At 46.1% G+C, this 24,336-nt stretch overlaps 1 protein-coding gene across 9 annotated transcripts in view; it reads right to left on the bottom strand.

The window, feature by feature from the left end:
- LOC122924889 (receptor-type tyrosine-protein phosphatase F-like) overlaps positions 1–24,336 on the bottom strand; it is a 245,091-nt gene that overhangs the window by 33,396 nt on the left and 187,359 nt on the right. For all 9 annotated transcript variants that reach the window (XM_044276418.1, XM_044276424.1, XM_044276422.1 and 6 more), the window contains 4 exons: positions 15,352–15,388; positions 14,692–14,789; positions 14,411–14,527; positions 3,282–3,436 (listed from right to left, as the gene is read on the bottom strand). In XM_044276418.1, coding sequence (XP_044132353.1) covers positions 3,282–3,436; positions 14,411–14,527; positions 14,692–14,789; positions 15,352–15,388 — 407 coding nt within the window. The remainder of the gene's footprint in view (positions 1–3,281; positions 3,437–14,410; positions 14,528–14,691; positions 14,790–15,351; positions 15,389–24,336) is intronic.

The raw sequence follows: 24,336 nt of genomic DNA, 5'->3' as shown, positions 1-24,336 counted from the left end.
ATATAATAGTGCCAGACACAGTGCTGATATAATAGTGCCAGACACAGTGCTGATATAATAGTGCCAGCCACAGTGCTGATATAATCGTGCCAGCCACAGTGCTGATATTATAGTGCCGGCCATAGTGCTGATATAATAGTGCCAGCCATGGTGCTGATATAATAGTGCCAGACACAGTGCTGATATAATAGTGCCAGCCACAGTGCTGATATAATCGTGCCAGCCAAAGTGCAAAATAATAGTGCCAGCCATAGTGCTGATATAATTGTGCCAGCCATGGTGCTGATATAATAGTGCCAGCCACAGTGCTGATATAATAGTGCCAGTCATAGTGCTGATATAATAGTGCCAGACATAGTGCTGATATAATAGTGCCAGCCATAGTGCTGATATAATAGTGCCAGACATAGTGCTGATATAATAGTGCCATTTATAGTGCTAATATAATAGTGCCAGCCATAGTGCTGATATAATAGTGCCAGCCATAGTGCTGATATAATAGTGCCAGACATAGTGTGATATAATAGTGCCAGACATAGTGCTGATATCATAGTGCCAGTCATAGTGCTAATATAATAGTGCCAGTCATAGTGCTGATATAATAGTGCCAGACATAGTGCTGATATAATAGTGCCAGACATAGTGCTGATATAATAGTGCCAGCCATGGTGCTGATATAATAGTGCCAGTCATAGTGCTAATATAATAGTGCCAGTCATAGTGCTAATATAATTGGGCCAGTCATAGTGTGATATCATACTGCCAGCCATAGTGCTAATATAATAGTGCCAGACATAGTGTGATATAATAGTGCCAGCCATAGTGCTGATATAATAGTGCCAGACATAGTGCTGATATAATAGTGCCAGACACAGTGCTGATATAATAGGGCCAGACAGAGTGTGATATAATAGTGCCAGCCACTGTGCTGATATAATAGTGCCAGCCATGGTGCTGATATAATAGTGCCAGACACAGTGCTGATATAATAGTGCCAGCCACAGTGCTGATATAATAGTGCCAGCCACAGTGCTGATATAATAGTGCCAGCCACAGTGCTGATATAATCGTGCCAGCCACAGTGCTGATATAATAGTGCCGGCCATAGTGCTGATATAATAGTGCCAGCCATGGTGCTGATATAATAGTGCCAGCCATGGTGCTGATATAATAGTGCCAGCCACCGTGCTGATATAATAGTGCCAGCCACAGTGCTGATATAATAGTGCCAGTCATAGTGCTGATATAATAGTGCCAGCCATAGTGCTGATATAATCGTGCCAGCCATAGTGCGATATAATATTGCCAGCCATGGTGCTGATATAATAGTGCCAGCCATGGTGCTGATATAATAGTGCCAGCCACCGTGCTGATATAATAGTGCCAGTCATAGTGCTGATATAATAGTGCCAGCCATAGTGCTGATATAATCGTGCCAGCCATAGTGCGATATAATATTGCCAGCCATAGTGCTGATATAATCGTGCCAGCCATGGTGCTGATATAATAGTGCCAGCCATAGTGAGATATAATAGTGCCAGACATAGTGTGATATAATAGTGCCAGCCATAGTGCTGATATAATCGTGCCAGCCATGGTGCTGATATAATAGTGCCAGCCATGGTGCTGATATAATAGTGCCAGACATAGTGTGATATAATAGTGCCAGCCATAGTGCTGATATAATAGTGCCAGACATAGTGCTGATATAATAGTGCCAGCCACAGTGCTGATATAATAGTGCCAGTCATAGTGCTAATATAATAGTGCCAGACATAGTGCTGATATAATAGTGCCAGACATAGTGCTGATATAATAGTGCCAGACATAGTGTGATATAATAGTGCCAGACATAGTGCTGATATAATAGTGCCAGACACAGTGCTGATATAATAGTGCCAGTCATAGTGCTAATATAATAGTGCCAGACATAGTGCTGATACAATAGTGCCAGACATAGTGCTGATATAATAGTGCCAGACACAGTGCTGATATAATAGTGCCAGCCACAGTGCTGATATAATCGTGCCAGCCACAGTGCTGATATAATAGTGCCGGCCATAGTGCTGATATAATAGTGCCAGACACAGTGCTGATATAATAGAGCCAGACATAGTGCTGATATAATAGTGCCAGACATAGTGCTGATATAATAGTGCCAGACATAGTGCTGATATAATAGTGCCAGTCATAGTGCTAATATAATAGTGCCAGCCATGGTGCTGATATAATAGTGCCAGACATAGTGTGATATAATAGTGCCAGACACAGTGCTGATATAATAGTGCCAGACATAGTGCTGATATAATAGTGCCAGACATGGTGCTGATATAATAGTGCCAGTCATAGTGCTAATATAATAGTGCCAGTCATGGTGCTGATATAATAGTGCCAGACATAGTGCTGATATAATAGTGCCAGACACAGTGCTGATATAATAGTGCCAGACATAGTGCTGATATAATAGTGCCAGACATGGTGCTGATATAATAGTGCCAGTCATAGTGCTAATATAATAGTGCCAGTCATAGTGCTAATATAATAGTGCCAGTCATAGTGCTGATATATTAGTGCCAGCCATGGTGCTGATATAATAGTGCCAGCCATAGTGCTGATATAATAGTGCCGGCCACAGTGCTGATATAATAGTGCCAGCCATGGTGCTGATATAATAGTGCCAGCCACAGTGCTGATATAATAGTGCCAGTCATAGTGCTGATATAATAGTGCCAGCCACAGTGCTGATATAATAGTGCCAGTCATAGTGCTGATATAATAGTGCCAGACACAGTTACCACCTATGAGCAGCCTGTATGCCACTCCTCTATGTAAAGTTTTTGGTGGATTGTTTTCTAGATAGAATTTTTGAAATCTCTCCATTTCTTCTGCTTCCTGTCTAGCTTAACTCTCTCAGTCAGACCATCACTGTGACCAGGGAGCGCCCCCCCCCCCCCCCCCCCTATCAAGAGAACAACATTCCAATCCTCCATCTACTATTATCATGCGGATTACCCTGTAGATAACATCTTCCCACCAACAGCAGCACTAACCTGACCATGGACTATCCTATCTGTATAGGATTGGTACCTCTCTATGCGGACTGCTGCAGAAGGACGACATTTTGTAATTTGTTTTTAAAGGCATATCACTGCCGAAAAAAACAGCCATAAATTCTAAAAAATATATGTATTTTCTATGACTGTAGAGATTAAAAAATACCCCTTTCTGACGGGAGTGCCCCTTTAAGGGAGGTAGGAGGCCATAGTGATTGCTAATTGTACCTGCAGTGCACAATGACTGGGCCCGAGCCCGGGGTGTTACTCTTGTTCAGCTGCTCCACCAGTTGCACCAGGCTGGACGCCTTACTGGGCACGCCGTGGTCCGGCCACTCCAGATAATGCAGCTGCTCCACCGTCATCTGTACTGTCGACTGCACCTGGAGAGACAAGTACGATATCAGGAGGACCCTGCCATATACCGCCATATTATATACTGCCATATTATAACTAGAGATGAGCAAACAGAAGTTGACATAGTGGAATTCGATCCAATTTTCAGGAAAAATTACATTTGCACCGAATCCAAATTTCCTCACGCTTCGTGGTAACGAATCTCATTTTTATGGCTGCTGCACGTGTTAGGACATGGAGCAAGGACCTATGGGAAGAAGGGATCACCCACAATGCCATGCATGCAGCCAATCAGCAGCCACCCAGCCCTGTGATGTCACAGCCCTATAAAAAGCCTCAGCCATCTTGGATTCAGCCATTTTCCAGTGCACTTAGTGCAGGGAGAGACATCAGCTGGCGCTAGGGACAGTGCGAGGGAAGACTTGAAAACTTTTACTTTGCTGTATAGAAGTTCAGGGAAAGGACAGGGAGGAATCATCCGCAGCGTTTCTGCAGAACAGGGTTCAGTCGGGGAGGTTACAGCCTGGGGAACAGGAACAATCCTATTACACCTCGCTGCACTGACTGCGCATCCACATTGCTGTTATACTGCTGCTATATGATAGCTCAGTATTAATAGGAAAGATACTTACGTCCTGTTAGCCGTTCTGCGTTGATTTTATATTGTTTTACATTTTTTAAGAGGAGTGTATTAATAGGAAAAAAAAGGGAAAAATATATGTCATAATTGCCGTTCAGCGGTGAAGTTACTTTGTACTGCAGCCATTTACGTGGTGTAGAGAAAGGAAATATATGTACGTCCCAGTAGTCATTCTACGGTGAATTGTGATTGTTACATTTATTTTTTTGGGGTGTAATAATAGGAAAAATAATACGTCTTAATTGACCTTCTGTGGTGAATTGTGATTTTTTATTTTTTTGGTGATGGAGGGAGTTCATTCATCAGAAATAATATATATATATATGTCTTAAATGCCGTTCAGGGGTGAAGCAACATTGAACTACAGCCTTTTTTGGGGGGTATTATTTTAATTTATTTCTTTTATTATACACTATGTCAGACAGACAGGTGACAGGCCCTTCAAAGGGAACGGGCAGTGGCCAAAATGTTTCCGTCGCAGGCAGAGGTCTCAGCAGAGTAAGGGGCCGTGGCAGCAGGAGTCGCAGCGAGAGGCCGGAGCTCCCGGTGTCATCTAGTGGTCGTGTCTTGACCAGCAGCCCAGCGGTTCTCGAATGGTTGACTCGGTTTTGAACTTTGTCGCAAGTGACACCAGACACCCCCAGCCAAGAGTCGGTGGGTTGCTGTGACACGACTCTTGGTTGGCATAGCCCGGGAGCAGGCCCTGTGCCCTCACCTGTCCTGAACCTTCCTCTGTCATTTTCAGTTCCCTCAGCGCGAGAAGTATTATATTCCATAGGCTTGGCTCCAGTTTTCAGTGAGGACGAGCTACTAGAGGACAGTCAGCAGCTACTGCCCAGCCAAGATCTGGAAGAGCCATCCACCGCTTCCTCTGGTAGGCGTGCAAGTAGTGATGATGAGAGTCGCATGGGAGCAGGTGTTGCAAGCGGCCCTGGCCCTGAGAACGTTGAGGGGGATATCAGTGACGTGCAGACAGTAGCCGGTGATAATGTAGCTAATCGCACTTGGGAGCCGGGAGAAGAAGGGGCTTCATCATCAGGATAAGAGGGTGGCAGCTTGTGCGTGAGGCAGCGGCTGAACCCGCAGGGTGGCAGCGTGGCTTTGAGTCAGCAGGGTGGCAACAGTCGGAGGTCGAGAGACAAACGTGCCCGGTGTAGACCACCTGCATTGCAGGAGCCTACCAGCCCGGAAAGTAGCAGTGCAGAGGTTCACGGAGGCAGAGGTAGATGGCAGTCAGCGCAGAGTGTTGGGGGGGAAAATGCCATACTCGCCGGTGTGGCAATTTTTTGTTAGGCCGCCTGAGGAGGTGAAAATGGCCATTTGCTGAATTTGTGGGCAGAAGGTGAAGCGTGGCCAGGGTGCCAATGTTGGTTCCACTGCCCTGCGTCAACACAAGCAGCGTCACCATAAAGTGTCCTGGGAGAACTGTGGCTCCGATGTGGTGGTCCAGCCTGCCACAGCAACCGCTGCATCACCCAGTGGCACGCACCCAATTTCATGCAGTCAAGGCGCCACCACCTCAGCCAAAGGGAGCTGTCTGTCCTTCCCATCATCTGCTAGTCCTGATGCTCCTGCTTCTCCTCCTCCTCGTCAGTCATTCTGTCAGCAATCAATCACCAAACCGATTGCCCAGAGACAACAGTATGCATGCGCGCATCCAACGACACAGAAGCTGAACGTGCTCCTGGCCAGGTTGCTGGTACTGCAGTCCCTCCCTTTTCAAGTGGTGGACGCTGCACTTTTCAGAGAACTGATGGCTTGTGCCGAGCCTAGGTGGAGAGTCCCAAGCTGTTATTTCTTTGCCCAAAAAGGCAGTACCAGCCCTGCACACATATATAGAACAGAAGGTGGGCCAGTCCTTGAGCCTGTCGGTGCCTGCCAAAGTGCACGGCAGCGCCGACGTGTGGAGCTGTAACTACGGTCAAGGACAATATATGTCCTTCATGGCCCACTGAGTAAATGTGATTCCTGCACAGCCACACCAGCAACTTGGCCAGGTGACGCCGCTTTCGCTTCCACTTTCTCTCGCCGTTGGTCCTGCGACAATGTCCGCCTCTGCCTCCTCATCCTCCACCGTGTCCTCAGCCTCCACTGCAGGGACAATTCACAGTGCCCCTCCAGCATACCACATGTGCAGGGCATGGCAGTGTCACGCTGTTTTGCACCTCGTTTGCCTGCGCAAACTGAGTCACACAGGGGAGGAAATGCTCTGCGTCCTTCAAGAAATCGAATCCTGGCTTTCTCCTCGACAACTCAAAATCCGAACTATGGGGAACGAAAACGGGAAGAACATGGTGTTGGCGCTGCATCAAGGAAGGCTGATCCATGCACTCTGCATGGAGCACGTGTTCAATCTGGTTGTAGCGGTTCCTGAAGTCTTCACTACATCTGTAAGACATCCTGAAAATGGGCAGGAAACTTTGCATGCACTTCAGCCACTCGTACACCGGCAAGCACACCCTCCTTGAGCTGCAGCAGCAGAACAGCATCCCCCAACATATGCTGATATGCAATGTTTCCACCTGTTGGAATTTCACCCTCCATATGTTGGACCAACTATAAGAACAGGGAAAGGCCATAAACGAATTCTTGATGATGCAAGTGGATAGGAGTACTCCACTTTGTAACTTCTATGTCAGCCAGTGGCAGCTCATACGTGACACCTGCCGTTTGCTCAGGCTCTTTGAGGAGGCCACGTTATTTGTCAGTCGCCAGGACTACGGGATGAACAACGTTATTCTACTGCTTCATGTCCTGAAACAGATGCTGGTAAATCTGGCTGTTCAGGGGACTGGAGACGTGGTGCCTACATCTCATGGCTACATGAGCCCTGTGGGGGCTAAACTAGAGGAGGAGGAGGACATTGGAGCACAAGCAATGTGTAGAGAAATGTCTGGTTTTTCTACACAGGTGATAGGAGAGGAGGAGCAGGAGCAGTCAGAGGAGCTACAGGGTGATGAGGAAGACGAGGCAGATAACCCAGACACACTGTGGCAGTATGCAGTGGAGATGGAGGCAGAGAGTCCCTTCGAGTCACTTGCGCAATTGGCCCGATGCATGCTCACTTGCTTGCGTAGTTACAGCCAAATTGTCACCATTCGGCAGAGGGATGACTTCTGTCTCTCCTCCATGTTAGAGCCTTGCTACAGGTCCAAAATGGGGGCCTTTTTTTTAACACTTGCTGAGATGGAGGACAAACTGAACTATTATCGAGACATCCTATGTAGTCAGTTGGCCGATGCCTATGTGCGCCATCGCTCATCCTCTCGCAGGTCTGACCGGGTGGCCCTCTGCGCTCATGTTCCACTGTCATGGCTGCTGGGGGGGGGGGGTTGGGGGAGGGCAGGAGCAGTACCAGCTCCATCTGCGGCAACTTAGGTCTAGAATCACTGATGAGCAGTTTTCTTCACCCGCCTACTGAAGAAACTACTCAGCACGCAGCAGCAGCAGCTAGACATAGAGCAGAACCTCAGCCAGCAGGGGGTGGCATACTTGGACAGCACCCTGCCAACCCACATTGAAGATCCACTGGACTACTGGGCAGCCAAACTGGATTTGTGGCCTGGAAACTGGACGAGTTTGCCCTGGAAAAGCTGTCCTGCCCGGCCAGCAGTGTGGCATCTGAGCGGGTGTTTAGTGCAGCAGAGGCCATAGTTACCCCAAGGAGAACTCGCCTGTCCACCTAAAATGTGGAGAGACTGACCTTTGTGAAGATTAATCAGGCGTAGATCAGCCAGGATTTTTTTTTAAACACAAGTGCCTGATGCATCAGACTAGATCATCCATGATGCCAGACCTAAACTTTGCACTTTAAACTCTGCTTCAGCTACTATTCTGATGCTGCCACGCGCCTGATGCCACACCTGCTGCCAGGTGCTCCTACAGCCACCCATCATCTTCAGCTGGTACTAGTATTGCCCTCCACCTCCCCACTATGTAACTGGGCAACTCTGTGGTCTCCTCATGCTTCTAACACCTCAACACTGTCACTGGGCCACTCTGTGGTTTCCTCATGCTGCTGCCACCTCACCACTCTGTGGTCTCCTCATGCTGCTGCCACATCACCACTCTGTGGTCTCCTCATGCTGCTGCCAGCTCACCGCTATGTCACTGGGCCACTCTGTGGTCTCCGCATGCTGCTGCCACCTCATCACTATGTCACTGGGCCACTCTGTGGTCTCCACATGCTGCTGCCACCTCATCACTATATCACTGGGCCACTCTGTGGTCTCCTCATGCTGCTGCCACCTCAACACTATGTCACTGGGCCACTCTATGGTCTCCTCATGCTGCTTCCACTTCACCACTATGTCACTGGTCCACTTTGTGGACTTCTCATGCTGTTCCCATCCTCCCCACTCCAAGACTGGGCCACTATTTTGCCTTTCGGCCTGGCTGACATCATCATTTATTTGACCTTTCTTCTGATCTGTAGGAAGGAAGGAAAAATGAGACGCACAACGGATCCTGTCTGTGTAGCAGCTGTACGGCCTGTATGGTCCCATCAGAATTGGCTTGTGATTTGGTAGCCAAAAGCAGGAGTGGGTACAAAACACAGAAGACATGCAAATATTCCATTCACGTGTCATCTCTGTTTTGAATCCACTCCTGTTTTTTTGGGCATTACCAATACTGATGGATTACTGACCAAATGCTGACCGAGTGAAGGCGGATTCTCCACAGACAGGATCCATTTTTGTGGGTCATTGTTCTGACGGATCAGAGGAAGGGCAAAATAATCAGTGACGTCAACACAAACTTACTGCTAACCCCCTCTCCGCTCTGTCGGGGGCTCTACTTGTATAAGGGGTTAATAGAACAGGTTCTGTAGACATCTATGTGGAATCAGCTGCCGACGGTGTAAAAGGAGTGCGCTTCTTCTTGGCACTAACATCGACCTGTAAGGCTGAGTTCATACTTGAGTTATTTGGTCAGTTTTTGCCCCGTGGCTGCCCAAATAAGTGAGGTGTGCAGTGATTCTAAGAGTGACGCCTGTCATCTGCATGTCATACGGACTCACAGTATTATTTCACTACCACAGCAGACTCCCTATGTGTGTTACTGCAAGGCACAGTGCTCTACACCGCTATACAGGCACAGTGTTCTACACCGCTATACAGGCACAGTGTTCTACACCGCTATACAGGCACAGTGTTCTACACCACTATACAGGCACAGTGCTCTACACCGCTATACAGGCACAGTGCTCTACACCGCTATACAGGCACAGCGTTCTACACCGCTATACAGGCACAGTGTTCTACACCGCTATACAGGCACAGTGCTCCACACCGCTATACAGGCACAGTGTTCTACACCGCTATACAGGCACAGTGTTCTACACCGCTATACAGGCACAGTGTTCTACACCGCTATACAGGCACAGTGCTCCACACCCCTATACAGGCACAGTGCTCTACACCGCTATACAGGCACAGTGTTCTACACCGCTATACAGGCACAGTGTTCTACACCGCTATACAGGCACAGTGTTCTACACCGCTATACAGGCACAGTGTTTCTACACCGCTATACAGGCACAGTGTTCTACACCGCTATACAGGCACAGTGTTCTACACCGCTATACAGGCACAGTGTTCTACACCGCTACAGGCCAGTGTCTACCGCTACAGGCACAGTGTTCTACACCGCTATACAGGCACAGTGTTCTACACCGCTATACAGGCACAGTGTTCTACACCGCTATACAGGCACAGTGTTCTACACCGCTATACAGGCACAGTGTTCTACACCGCTATACAGGCACAGTGTTCTACACCGCTATACAGGCACAGTGTTCTACACCTCTATACAGCACAGTGTTCTACACCTCTATACAGGCACAGTGTTCTACACCGCTATACAGGCACAGTGTTCTACACCGCTATACAGGCACAGTGTTCTACACCGCTATACAGGCACAGTGTTCTACACCGCTATACAGGCACAGTGTTCTACACCGCTATACAGGCACAGTGTTCTACACCGCTATACAGGCACAGTGTTCTACACCGCTATACAGGCAACAGTGTTCTACACCGCTATACAGGCACAGTGTTCTACACCGCTATACAGGCACAGTGTTCTACACCGCTATACAGGCACAGTGTTCTACACCGCTATACAGGCACAGTGTTCTACACCGCTATAGCACAGTGTCTACCCGCTATACAGTCCAGTTCTACACCGCTATACAGGCACAGTGTTCTACACCGCTATACAGGCACAGTGCTCTACACCGCTATACAGGCACAGTGCTTCTACACCGCTATACAGGCACAGTGCTTCTACACCGCTATACAGGCACAGTGCTCTACACCGCTATACAGGCACAGTGTTCTACACCGCTATACAGGCACAGTGTTCTACACCGCTATACAGGCACAGTTCTCTACACCGCTATACAGGCACAGTGCTCTACACCGCTATACAGGCACAGTGCTCTACACCGCTATACAGGCACAGTGTTCTACACCGCTATACAGGCACAGTGCTCTACACCGCTATACAGGCACAGTGCTCTACACCGCTATACAGGCACAGTGTTCTACACCGCTATACAGGCACAGTGTTCTACACCGCTATACAGGCACAGTGCTCTACACCGCTATACAGGCACAGTGTTCTACACCGCTATACAGGCACAGTGCTCTACACCGCTATACAGGCACAGTGCTCTACACCGCTATACAGGCACAGTGTTCTACACCGCTATACAGGCACAGTGTTCTACACCGCTATACAGGCACAGTGTTCTACACCGCTATACAGGCACAGTGTTCTACACCGCTATACAGGCACAGTGCTCTACACCGCTATACAGGCACAGTGTTCTACACCGCTATACAGGCACAGTGTTCTACACCGCTATACAGGCACAGTGCTCTACACCGCTATACAGGCACAGTGTTCTACACCGCTATACAGGCACAGTGTTCTACACCGCTATACAGGCACAGTGTTCTACACCGCTATACAGGCACAGTGCTCTACACCGCTATACAGGCACAGTGCTCTACACCGCTATACAGGCACAGTGCTCTACACCGCTATACAGGCACAGTGCTCTACACCGCTATACAGGCACAGTGTTCTACACCGCTATTACAGGCACAATATTCTACACGGCTATACAGGCACAGTGCTCTACACGCTATACAGGCACAGTGTTCTACACCGCTATACAGGCACAGTGCTCTACACCGCTATACAGGCACAGTGTCTCTACACCGCTATACAGGCACTATGTTCTACACGGCTATACATGCACAGTGGTCTACACCTCTATACAGGCACAGTTTTCTACACCGCTATACAGGCACAGTGCTCTACACCGCTATACAGGCACAGTGCTTCTACACCGCTATACAGGCACAGTGCTCTACACCGCTATACAGGCACAGTGCTCTACCACCGCTATACAGGCACAGTGTTCTACACCGCTATACAGGCACAGTGTTCTACACCGCTATACAGGCACAGTGCTCTACACGCTATACAGGCACAGTGCTCTACACCGCTATACAGGACAGTGCAGTGCTTCTACACCGCTATACAGGCACAGTGTTCTACACCGCTATACAGGCACAGTGTTTCTACACCGCTATACAGGCACAGTGTTCTACACCGCTATACAGGCACAGTGCTCTACACCGCTATACAGGCACAGTGTTCTACACCGCTATAAGGCACACGTGCTCTACACCGCTATACAGGCACAGTGCTCTACACCGCTATACAGGCACAGTGCTCTACACCGCTATACAGGCACAGTGCTCTACACCGCTATACAGGCACAGTGCTCTACACCGCTATACAGGCACAGTGCTCTACACCGCTATACAGGCACAGTGCTCTACACCGCTATACAGGCACAGTGCTCTACACCGCTATACAGGCACAGTGCTCTACACCGCTATACAGGCACAGTGCTCTACACCGCTATACAGGCACAGTGCTCTACACCGCTATACAGGCACAGTGTTCTACACCGCTATACAGGCACAGTGTTCTACACCGCTATACAGGTACAGTGTTCTACACCGCTATGCAGGTACAGTGTTCTACACCGCTATACAGGCACAGTGCTCTACAACGCTATACAGGCACAGTGCTCTACACCGCTATACAGGCACAGTGCTCTACAACGCTATACAGGCACAGTGTTCTACACCCCTATACAGGCACAGTGTTCTACACCCCTATACAGGCACAGTGCTCTACACCGCTATACAGGCACAGTGTTCTACACCGCTATGCAGGTACAGTGTTCTACACCGCTATGCAGGTACAGTGTTCTACACCGCTATGCAGGTACAGTGTTCTACACCGCTATACAGGCACAGTGCTCTACAACGCTATACAGGCACAGTGCTCTACACCGCTATACAGGCACAGTGCTCTACAACGCTATACAGGCACAGTGTTCTACACCGCTATACAGGCACAGTGTTCTACACCGCTATACAGGCGCAGTGTTCTACACCTCTATACAGGCACAGTGTTCTACACCGCTATACAGGCACAGTGTTCTACACCGCTATACAGGCACAGTGTTCTACACCGCTATACAGGCGCAGTGTTCTACACCTCTATACAGGCACAGTGTTCTACACCACTATACAGGCACAGTGCTTTACACTGCTATACAGGCACAGTGTTCTACACCGCAATACAGGCACAGTGTTCTACACCGCTATACAGGTACAGTGTTCTACACTGCTATGCAGGTACAGTGTTCTACACCGCTATACAGGCACAGTGCTCTACAACGCTATACAGGCACAATGCTCTACACCGCTATACAGGCACAGTGTTCTACACCACTATACAGGCACAGTGCTCTACAACGCTATACAGGCACAGTGTTCTACACCCCTATACAGGCACAGTGTTCTACACCCCTATACAGGCACAGTGCTCTACACCGCTATACAGGCACAGTGTTCTACACCGCTATGCAGGTACAGTGTTCTACACCGCTATGCAGGTACAGTGTTCTACACCGCTATGCAGGTACAGTGTTCTACACCGCTATACAGGCACAGTGCTCTACAACGCTATACAGGCACAGTGCTCTACACCGCTATACAGGCACAGTGCTCTACAGCGCTATACAGGCACAGTGTTCTACACCGCTATACAGGCACAGTGTTCTACACCCCTATACAGGCACAGTGTTCTACACCCCTATACAGGCACAGTGTTCTACACCGCTATACAGGCACAGTGCTCTACACCGCTATACAGGCACAGTGTTCTACACCACTATACAGGCACAGTGCTTTACACCGCTATACAGGCACAGTGTTCTACACCGCTATACAGGCACAGTGTTCTACACCGCTATACAGGCACAGTGCTCTACACCGCTATACAGGCACAGTGCTCTACACCGCTATACAGGCACAGTGTTCTACACTACTATACAGGCACAGTGTTCTACACCGCTATACAGGCACAGTGTTCTACACCGCTATACAGGCACAGTGTTCTACACCGCTATACAGGCACAGTGTTCTACACCGCTATACAGGCACAGTGTTCTACACCTCTATACAGGCACAGTGTTCTACACCGCTATACAGGCACAGTGTTCTACACCCCTATACAGGCGCAGTGTTCTACACCGCTATACAGGCACAGTGTTCTACACCCCTATACAGGAACAGTGTTCTACACCGCTATACAGGCACAGTGCTCTACACCGCTATACAGGCACAGTGCTTGTGAAGGACTTTGATGCAATTGCCTATATAGGCACAGTGTTCTACACTGCTATACAGGCACAGTGCTCTACACTGCTATACAGGCTCTCTGCAGCTGGGAAATAGCTGATTTTTAAAGCGATTCACCATTAAGAAATTAGGATTTGATTTTTTCGGAAAATTCGGCGAACCGACTGAATCAAATTTTTTTGAAATTCGCTCATCTCTAGTTATAACATATGGCACGTGGCAGTGTCATAATGTGGAGTGGGAGGGGGGGGGGGGGTGGAGCAGGGTCTCCCAGCAGAACACAATATTTCAGGAGTCAGAAGTCAGATACCAACAGTTGTATTGTGGAAAGAGGATCATCTTCCAGCAGCACAGAGTATTTCAGCTGAGGTGTGTCCTAGTGTTTGGTGAGTCATAGACAGTATAATGTAGTGGAATAACCAGGGTCCACAGCAGCACAAAGGACTACTGTGAGGCTCCTGTTATGAAATGAAGCATCTGGCTACTTGGGAAATCTTTAGTCAAACACAATAGAGCAGAGATCAGCAATCTTCGGCATTACAGCTTCTGTGAAACTACAACTCCCAGCATGCAAACATGCTCAGCTGTTCTTCTAATTCCCTGCAATAGAGCGGGGCACTCACCTTCTTCAGGCTAAAGCTCCTGGTGATGATGGCTCCGGTCTGAATGACTCTTTGTAGAGAGACTGTGATGTCCCCGTAGGTCTGGGTTTCTTCTGGCCAGTAGAGCCCACATTTTACCTTTACCGTATGAAACAAGAAAATATATAGGATTAAGTTCTTCTGAAGTAAGGTGTGAACCTCCACCGCCCGCTCATAAGGGCAAGATGCGATGACCGTAACCTCACCGAACATCTACTGACCTTCTGTATACCCATATTATCTCCTTGTATCCACCATCTCACCTTATTCTGTTCCTTAAGAGCAGTCAACATGACAATGACTGAGCTGCTCTCCTGCCACACCATGCTCCAGAAGTCAGCTACTGTTTCAGGAAGAGGACCTGCCACAAGAAGAGGCACATTCCACAGTCACAACCAGTTATAAGAGCCATCAATCAGATCGTTACCAGGAGCCTATAACTTATTAAAGGAGATCCGTGATCTGGACAGTCTGTAATTAGAATAATGATGATAATACAAAGTGTCCTCCTTCTGGTACCTCCGGTGATCAGCTGTAATCAGTGGGGAAACCTGGAAGAAAGTGTGCAGTATCCCTGCAGCACCTCCAGGGGGGAGATACAGTATTACACCATTCCCATCAAAGGGTTGTCGGGCAGGTCCTCCAGAGCGGGAGACGCTCCGTGAAAGAGCTGTCCACTCTGGCCAGGAGATAAGGATCTTGAACAGACAACCAGCATCCTCCAATAAAGCGCATAACCCTGGATTTTACAGCTATTAGAAAAGTACCACTGCCCTCACAACTACTGACAAGAGCAACTGGGACAATTACCATGACTACTGGCCCCATCAGTGAGGGCCCTCACTGCGCTGTGGTGGTGTTTCCCAGTTGACGCCCCTCGACAACATTGAAATTACTATATACTAAATGGTGCCATGACTTACCTTGTGTAGCTATGTAATATTTCTGGGCTTTGTAACCCTGAAATTGGAGAGACATACAATGAGGAATGTCATGGTATACCGTACATACATTCTGAGGAGACTCGTGATATACCGTACATACATTCTGAGGAGACTCATGGTATACCGTACATACATTCTGAGGAGACCTGTGATATACCGTCCGAACATCCTGAGGAGACCTGTGGTATACCGTCCAAACATCCTGAGGAGACCTGTGGTATACTGTACATACATTCTGAGGAGACTCGTGATATACCGTACATACATTCTGAGGAGACTCGAGGTATACCGTACATACATTCTGAGGAGACCTGTGGTATACTGTACATACATTCTGAGAAGACCTGTGGTATACTGTACATACATTCTGAGGAGACTCGTGGTATACCGTCCAAACATCCTGAGGAGACCTGTGGTATACCGTACATACATTCTGAGGAGACCTGTGATATACTGTACATACATTCTGAGGAGACTCGTGGTATACCGTACATACATTCTGAGGAGACTCGTGGTATACCGTACATACATTCTGAGGAGACTCGAGGTATACCGTACATACATTCTGAGGAGACCTGTGATATACCGTCCGAACATCCTGAGGAGACCTGTGGTATACCGTACATACATTCTGATGAGACCTGTGATATACCGTCCAAACATCCTGAGGAGACCTGTGGTATACCGTACATACATTCTGAGGAGACTCGAGGTATACCGTACATACATTCTGAGGAGACCTGTGGTATACTGTACATACATTCTGAGAAGACCTGTGGTATACTGTACATACATTCTGAGGAGACTCGTGGTATACTGTACATACATTCTGAGGAGACCTGTGGTATACTGTACATACATTCTGAGAAGACCTGTGGTATACTGTACATACATTCTGAGGAGACTCGTGGTATACCATACATACATTCTGAGGAGACTCGTGGTATACCGTACAAACATCCTGAGGAGACCTGTGGTATACCGTACATACATTCTGAGGAGACCTGTGATATACTGTACATACATTCTGAGGAGACTCGTGGTATACCGTACATACATTCTGAGGAAACTTGTGGTATACCGTACATACATTCTGAGGAGACTCGAGGTATACCGTACATACATTCTGAGGAGACCTGTGATATACCGTCCAAACATCCTGAGGAGACCTGTGGTATACCGTACATACATTCTGAGGAGACTCGCGGTATACCGTACATACATTCTGAGGAGACTCATAGTATACCGTTCATACATTCTGAGGAGACTCGTAGTATACCGTAAATATATCTTCTGAGGGGATTGTGGTATACCGTACATATGTTCTGAGGAGACTCATGGTATGCAGTACAAACATTCCGTACATACATACCAAGGAGACTCGTGGTATACCGTACATACATTCTGAGGATACTCATGGTATACTGTACATACATTCTGAGGAGACTCGTGGTATACCGTAAATATATCTTCTGAGGGGATTGTGGTATACCGTACATATGTTCTGAGGAGACTCATGGTATACCGTACATACATTCTGAGGAGACTCATAGTATACCGTACATACATTCTGAGTAGACTCGTAGTATACCGTAAATATATCTTCTGAGGGGATTGTGGTATACCGTACATATGTTCTGAGGAGACTCATGGTATGCAGTACAAACATTCCGTACATACATACCAAGGAGACTCGTGGTATACCGTACATACATTCTGAGGAGACTCATAGTATACCGTACATACATTTTGAGGAGACTCGTGGTATACTGTACATACATTCTGAGGAGACTCATAGTATACCGTACATACATTCTGAGACTCATAGTATACCGTACATACATTTTGAGGAGACTCGTGGTATACCGTACATACATTCTGAGGAGACTCATAGTATACCGTACATACATTTCTGAGGAGACTCGTGGTATACTGTACATACATTCTGAGGAGACTCATAGTATACCGTACATACATTCTGAGACTCATAGTATACCGTACATACATTTTGAGGAGACTCATGGTATACTGTACATACATTCTGAGGATACTCATGGTATACTGTACATACATTCTGAGGAGACTCGTGATATACTGTACATGCATTCTGAGGAGACTCATGGTATACTGTACATGCATTCTGAGGAGACTCGTGGTATACCGTCCAAACATCCTGAGGAGACCTGTGGTATACCGTACATACATTCTGAGGAGACCTGTGATATACTGTACATACATTCTGAGGAGACTCGTGGTATACCGTACATACATTCTGAGGAGACTCGTGGTATACCGTACATACATTCTGAGGAGACTCGAGGTATACCGTACATACATTCTGAGGAGACCTGTGATATACCGTCCAAACATCCTGAGGAGACCTGTGGTATACCGTACATACATTCTGAGGAGACTCGCGGTATACCGTACATACATTCTGAGGAGACTCATAGTATACCGTACATACATTCTGAGGAGACCTGTGGTATACTGTACATACATTCTGAGAAGACCTGTGGTATACTGTACATACATTCTGAGGAGACTCGTGGTATACCGTCCAAACATCCTGAGGAGACCTGTGGTATACCGTACATACATTCTGAGGAGACCTGTGATATACTGTACATACATTCTGAGGAGACTCGTGGTATACCGTACATACATTCTGAGGAGACTCGTGGTATACCGTACATACATTCTGAGGAGACTCGAGGTATACCGTACATACATTCTGAGGAGACCTGTGATATACCGTCCGAACATCCTGAGGAGACCTGTGGTATACCGTACATACATTCTGATGAGACCTGTGATATACCGTCCAAACATCCTGAGGAGACCTGTGGTATACCGTACATACATTCTGAGGAGACTCGAGGTATACCGTACATACATTCTGAGGAGACCTGTGGTATACTGTACATACATTCTGAGAAGACCTGTGGTATACTGTACATACATTCTGAGGAGACTCGTGGTATACTGTACATACATTCTGAGGAGACCTGTGGTATACTGTACATACATTCTGAGAAGACCTGTGGTATACTGTACATACATTCTGAGGAGACTCGTGGTATACCATACATACATTCTGAGGAGACTCGTGGTATACCGTACAAACATCCTGAGGAGACCTGTGGTATACCGTACATACATTCTGAGGAGACCTGTGATATACTGTACATACATTCTGAGGAGACTCGTGGTATACCGTACATACATTCTGAGGAAACTTGTGGTATACCGTACATACATTCTGAGGAGACTCGAGGTATACCGTACATACATTCTGAGGAGACCTGTGATATACCGTCCAAACATCCTGAGGAGACCTGTGGTATACTGTACATACATTCTGAGGAGACTCGTGGTATACCGTACATACATTCTGAGGAAACTTGTGGTATACCGTACATACATTCTGAGGAGACTCGCGGTATACCGTACATACATTCTGAGGAGACTCATAGTATACCGTACATACATTCTGAGGAGACTCGTAGTATACCGTAAATATATCTTCTGAGGGGATTGTGGTATACCGTACATATGTTCTGAGGAGACTCATGGTATGCAGTACAAACATTCCGTACATACATACCAAGGAGACTCGTGGTATACCGTACATACATTCTGAGGATACTCATGGTATACTGTACATACATTCTGAGGAGACTCGTGGTATACCGTAAATATATCTTCTGAGGGGATTGTGGTATACCGTACATACATTCTGAGGAGACTCATAGTATACCGTACATACATTCTGAGGAGACTCGTAGTATACCGTAAATATATCTTCTGAGGGGATTGTGGTATACCGTACATATGTTCTGAGGAGACTCATGGTATACCGTACATACATTCTGAGGAGACTCATAGTATACCGTACATACATTCTGAGTAGACTCGTAGTATACCGTAAATATATCTTCTGAGGGGATTGTGGTATACCGTACATATGTTCTGAGGAGACTCATGGTATGCAGTACAAACATTCCGTACATACATACCAAGGAGACTCGTGGTATACCGTACATACATTCTGAGGAGACTCATAGTATACCGTACATACATTTTGAGGAGACTCGTGGTATACTGTACATACATTCTGAGGAGACTCATAGTATACCGTCCAAACATCCTGAGGAGACCTGTGGTATACCGTACATACATTCTGAGGAGACCTGTGATATACTGTACATACATTCTGAGGAGACTCGTGGTATACCGTACATACATTCTGAGGAGACTCGTGGTATACCGTACATACATTCTGAGGAGACTCGAGGTATACCGTACATACATTCTGAGGAGACCTGTGATATACCGTCCAAACATCCTGAGGAGACCTGTGGTATACCGTACATACATTCTGAGGAGACTCGCGGTATACCGTACATACATTCTGAGGAGACTCATAGTATACCGTACATACATTCTGAGGAGACTCGTAGTATACCGTAAATATATCTTCTGAGGGGATTGTGGTATACCGTACATATGTTCTGAGGAGACTCATGGTATGCAGTACAAACATTCCGTACATACATACCAAGGAGACTCGTGGTATACCGTACATACATTCTGAGGATACTCATGGTATACTGTACATACATTCTGAGGAGACTCGTGGTATACCGTAAATATATCTTCTGAGGGGATTGTGGTATACCGTACATACATTCTGAGGAGACTCATAGTATACCGTACATACATTCTGAGGAGACTCGTAGTATACCGTAAATATATCTTCTGAGGGGATTGTGGTATACCGTACATATGTTCTGAGGAGACTCATGGTATACGTACATACATTCTGAGGAGACTCATAGTATACCGTACATACATTCTGAGGAGACTCGTAGTATACCGTAAATATATCTTCTGAGGGGATTGTGGTATACCGTACATATGTTCTGAGGAGACTCATGGTATGCAGTACAAACATTCCGTACATACATACCAAGGAGACTCGTGGTATACCGTACATACATTCTGAGGAGACTCATAGTATACCGTACATACATTTTGAGGAGACTCGTGGTATACTGTACATACATTCTGAGGAGACCTGTGGTATACTGTACATACATTCTGAGGAGACTCGTGATATACTGTACATGCATTCTGAGGAGACTCGTGGTATACCGTACATACATTCTGAGGAGACTCGTGATATACTGTACATACATTCTGAGAAGACTCGTGGTATACTGTACATACATTCTGAGGAGACTCGTGGCATACTGTACATACATTCTGAGGAGACTCATGGTATACTGTACATGCATTCTGAGGAGACTCGTGGTATACTGTACATACATTCTGAGGAGACTCATGGTATACTGTACATGCATTCTGAGGAGACTCATGGTATACTGTACATACATTCTGAGGAGACTCATAGTATACCGTACATACATTCTGAGACTCATAGTATACCGTACATACATTCTGAGGAGACTCGTGGTATACTGTACATGCATTCTGAGGAGACTCATGGTATACTGTACATACATTTTGAGGAGACTCGTGGTATACTGTACATGCATTCTGAGGAGACTCGTGATATACTGTACATACATTCTGAGGAGACTCGTGATATACCGTCCAAACATCCTGAGGAGACCTGTGATATACCGTCCAAACATCCTGAGGAGACCTGTGATATACCGTCCAAACATCCTGAGGAGACCTGTGGTATACTGTACATACATTCTGAGGAGACTCGTGGTATACCGTACATACATTCTGAGAAGACTCGTGGTATACTGTACATACATTCTGAGGAGACTCATGGTATACCGTACATACATTCTGAGGAGACTCATGGTATACTGTACATGCATTCTGAGGAGACCTGTGGTATACTGTACATACATTCTGAGGAGACCTGTGATATACTGTACATACATTCTGAGGAGACTCATGGTATACTGTACATGCATTCTGAGGAGACCTGTGGTATACTGTACATACATTCTGAGGAGACCTGTGATATACTGTACATACATTCTGAGGAGACTCGTGATATACTGTACATACATTCTGAGGAGACTCATGGTATACCGTACATACATTCTGAGGAGACTCATGGTATACTGTACATGCATTCTGAGGAGACCTGTGGTATACTGTACATACATTCTGAGGAGACCTGTGATATACTGTACATACATTCTGAGGAGACTCGTGGTATACTGTACATACATTCTGAGGAGACTCGTGGTATACTGTACATACATTCTGAGGAGACTCGTGGTATACTGTACATACATTCTGAGGAGACCTGTGGTATACTGTACATACATTCTGAGGAGACTCATGGTATACTGTACATACATTCTGAGGAGACCTGTGATATACCGTCCAAACATCCTGAGGAGACCTGTGGTATACTGTACATACATTCTGAGGAGACTCGTGGTATACTGTACATACATTCTGAGGAGACTCGTGGTATACTGTACATACATTCTGAGGAGACTCGTGGTATACTGTACATACATTCTGAGGAGACCTGTGATATACTGTACATACATTCTGAGGAGACTCGTGGTATACTGTACATACATTCTGAGGAGACCTGTGGTATACTGTACATACATTCTGAGGAGACTCGTGGTATACTGTACATACATTCTGAGGAGACTCATGGTATACTGTACATACATTCTGAGGAGACCTGTGATATACCGTCCAAACATCCTGAGGAGACCTGTGGTATACTGTACATACATTCTGAGGAGACTCGTGATATACTGTACATACATTCTGAGGAGACTCGTGGTATACTGTACATACATTCTGAGGAGACTCGTGGTATACTGTACATACATTCTGAGGAGACTCGTGGTATACTGTACATACATTCTGAGGAGACTCGTGATATACTGTACATACATTCTGAGGAGACCTGTGGTATACTGTACATACATTCTGAGGAGACTCGTGGTATACTGTACATACATTCTGAGGAGACTCGTGGTATACTGTACATACATTCTGAGGAGACTCGTGGTATACCGTCCAAACATCCTGAGGAGACTCGTGGTATACCGTCCAAACATCCTGAGGAGACTCGTGGTATACCGTACATACATGGGTGGCAGAGGACACATTTTTCAAGAAAACTTATAACTTTACCACTTAAATAATTAAACACGCGACAAATCAGTTTGGGATAAATAGGCCGTGTTGCTTTATTTGGGGTTTACCAATTTATCATACCAAATTAACCAAATATTGAATCAATAAATACCAATAAATAAACCAACCATAAAATATAAATAATTGAATAAATACTTAAAAACTCATTAACTCTTTATGGACCATTAAGTCCACCCAGCACGAACTGGGTGACCGATCACCCCACAAGCCAATGCCTAACAGGCATGGCCCCCCCCCCCCCCAAACAAGCAACACAGACCAACCTCAATAATATTTTGCAGCCCCAGATTAAAAATGTCCAGACCGATATCTGATAGATGCACATTATCCGATCTGAACAGACCTGGGACAAAACCTTCCAAATCAATGTGACGGTAACTTTGCCCCCCAATTGATGGCATGAACTTAGACATTGCTCTATTAACCCTCTTCCTTATCTTTTCTAATTTTCTGTGCTCTGCACCTGCCCAAACCATCCTTTGAACAATTTCTGAGAAAAACAAGACTGCCTCAGGAAATATACCTTTTATCAAGGCTAGATCCTGCTTCATCCTTGATATTAGATCTAAGGTCTTAATTTTCCCAACGTCATTGCCGCCTAAATGACAAACAATGACGTCGGGTAAAGGCCACATTGAGCATAACTTCTGCATTACAGTAAGCAAGTCATTCCATTGCAAACCCCGTACACCAAACCAAAGAACTAAACACTGTTTAACATTAAACGATAGATTTTCAGTGTATTGCCTCTTCAAAGCTCTCTTCCGAGCCCAATAAATAAATGAGTGTCCTACTACCCAAATAACCGTACGGGAACCTGCAAAACAAAACATTATTTAAAATGATAAAAGCTGCGGTCTAACATATAATCTAAACCTATTCGAAGCCCATCTACCAATTCTTTTTATAATTGCATCTTCAAGCCCAAGATTTGCAGCCTCAGTGGCAGCACCAATACGGAATGAATGTGATGACAACTGCAAATGATCCATTTTGAGAGCCTTCAAGCATTTCTTAAAGATGGAATTGAATTGAAATTTAGTCAATGGACTGTGATCTTCATGGATTAAGAAAGCCCCATTAATTTTAGGCCGCATTCCTAGCCATGAAGACACTGCGCCAACTGGACAAAGCGGGGAATTGAACCATTTGTTTAAAGTGATTAATTGTCCCCGACCCAACTGATCGGTTTTTGATTTATTGATTCTAATTTTAACTGTCTCCTGATTCAAATATACATCAGAATGGAGCAGACTCGGATCCGCTTTTTTTTGAGTCAGCCACCAACTAGCCTAACCTAAAGGCTCCAAAGAAGGCTAAAATAAACGCAGTTTTAAATAAAGATGCTTCAAACAAATTTTTGGTAACACTATCCAGCACCTCCACTAATTTCAATAGCAGGCTTAGCGATACTGGGCAACGCTTATCCTTCTTTAGATTGCTCCTCCTTACACCCCTCAAGACCTGTTTAATAATAAAAGAATTTGACAAGCATGGCTGACCGTACAACTTCTGGAAAAATGACACTCCCGCCACTGTCTTTGACAAATGCGAAAAGGAGCAATCATTCTCTAACATAGATGAAATGAAGGCTAAACCTCCATCCTCAGTGTTAATTATTGCAGTCCCACCTTCACTTCTATTAAAAGAAAGCCACCTATTCCATGCGGATGAATAAGCATCCCATGTTCTAGGTGCCAGAGACTTTTTGAGACTTTTGAATATTAGATCATAACTAGATCCCACAGATGCTCCGGGCACGGGACACCCTCCAAGTCTGCTTCT

Source organism: Bufo gargarizans, chromosome 1 (genome assembly GCF_014858855.1).
Source record: "Bufo gargarizans isolate SCDJY-AF-19 chromosome 1, ASM1485885v1, whole genome shotgun sequence".
In the NCBI taxonomy this organism is placed as follows: domain Eukaryota; kingdom Metazoa; phylum Chordata; class Amphibia; order Anura; family Bufonidae; genus Bufo; species Bufo gargarizans.
This window is presented reverse-complemented; position numbering and strand designations above follow the sequence as displayed.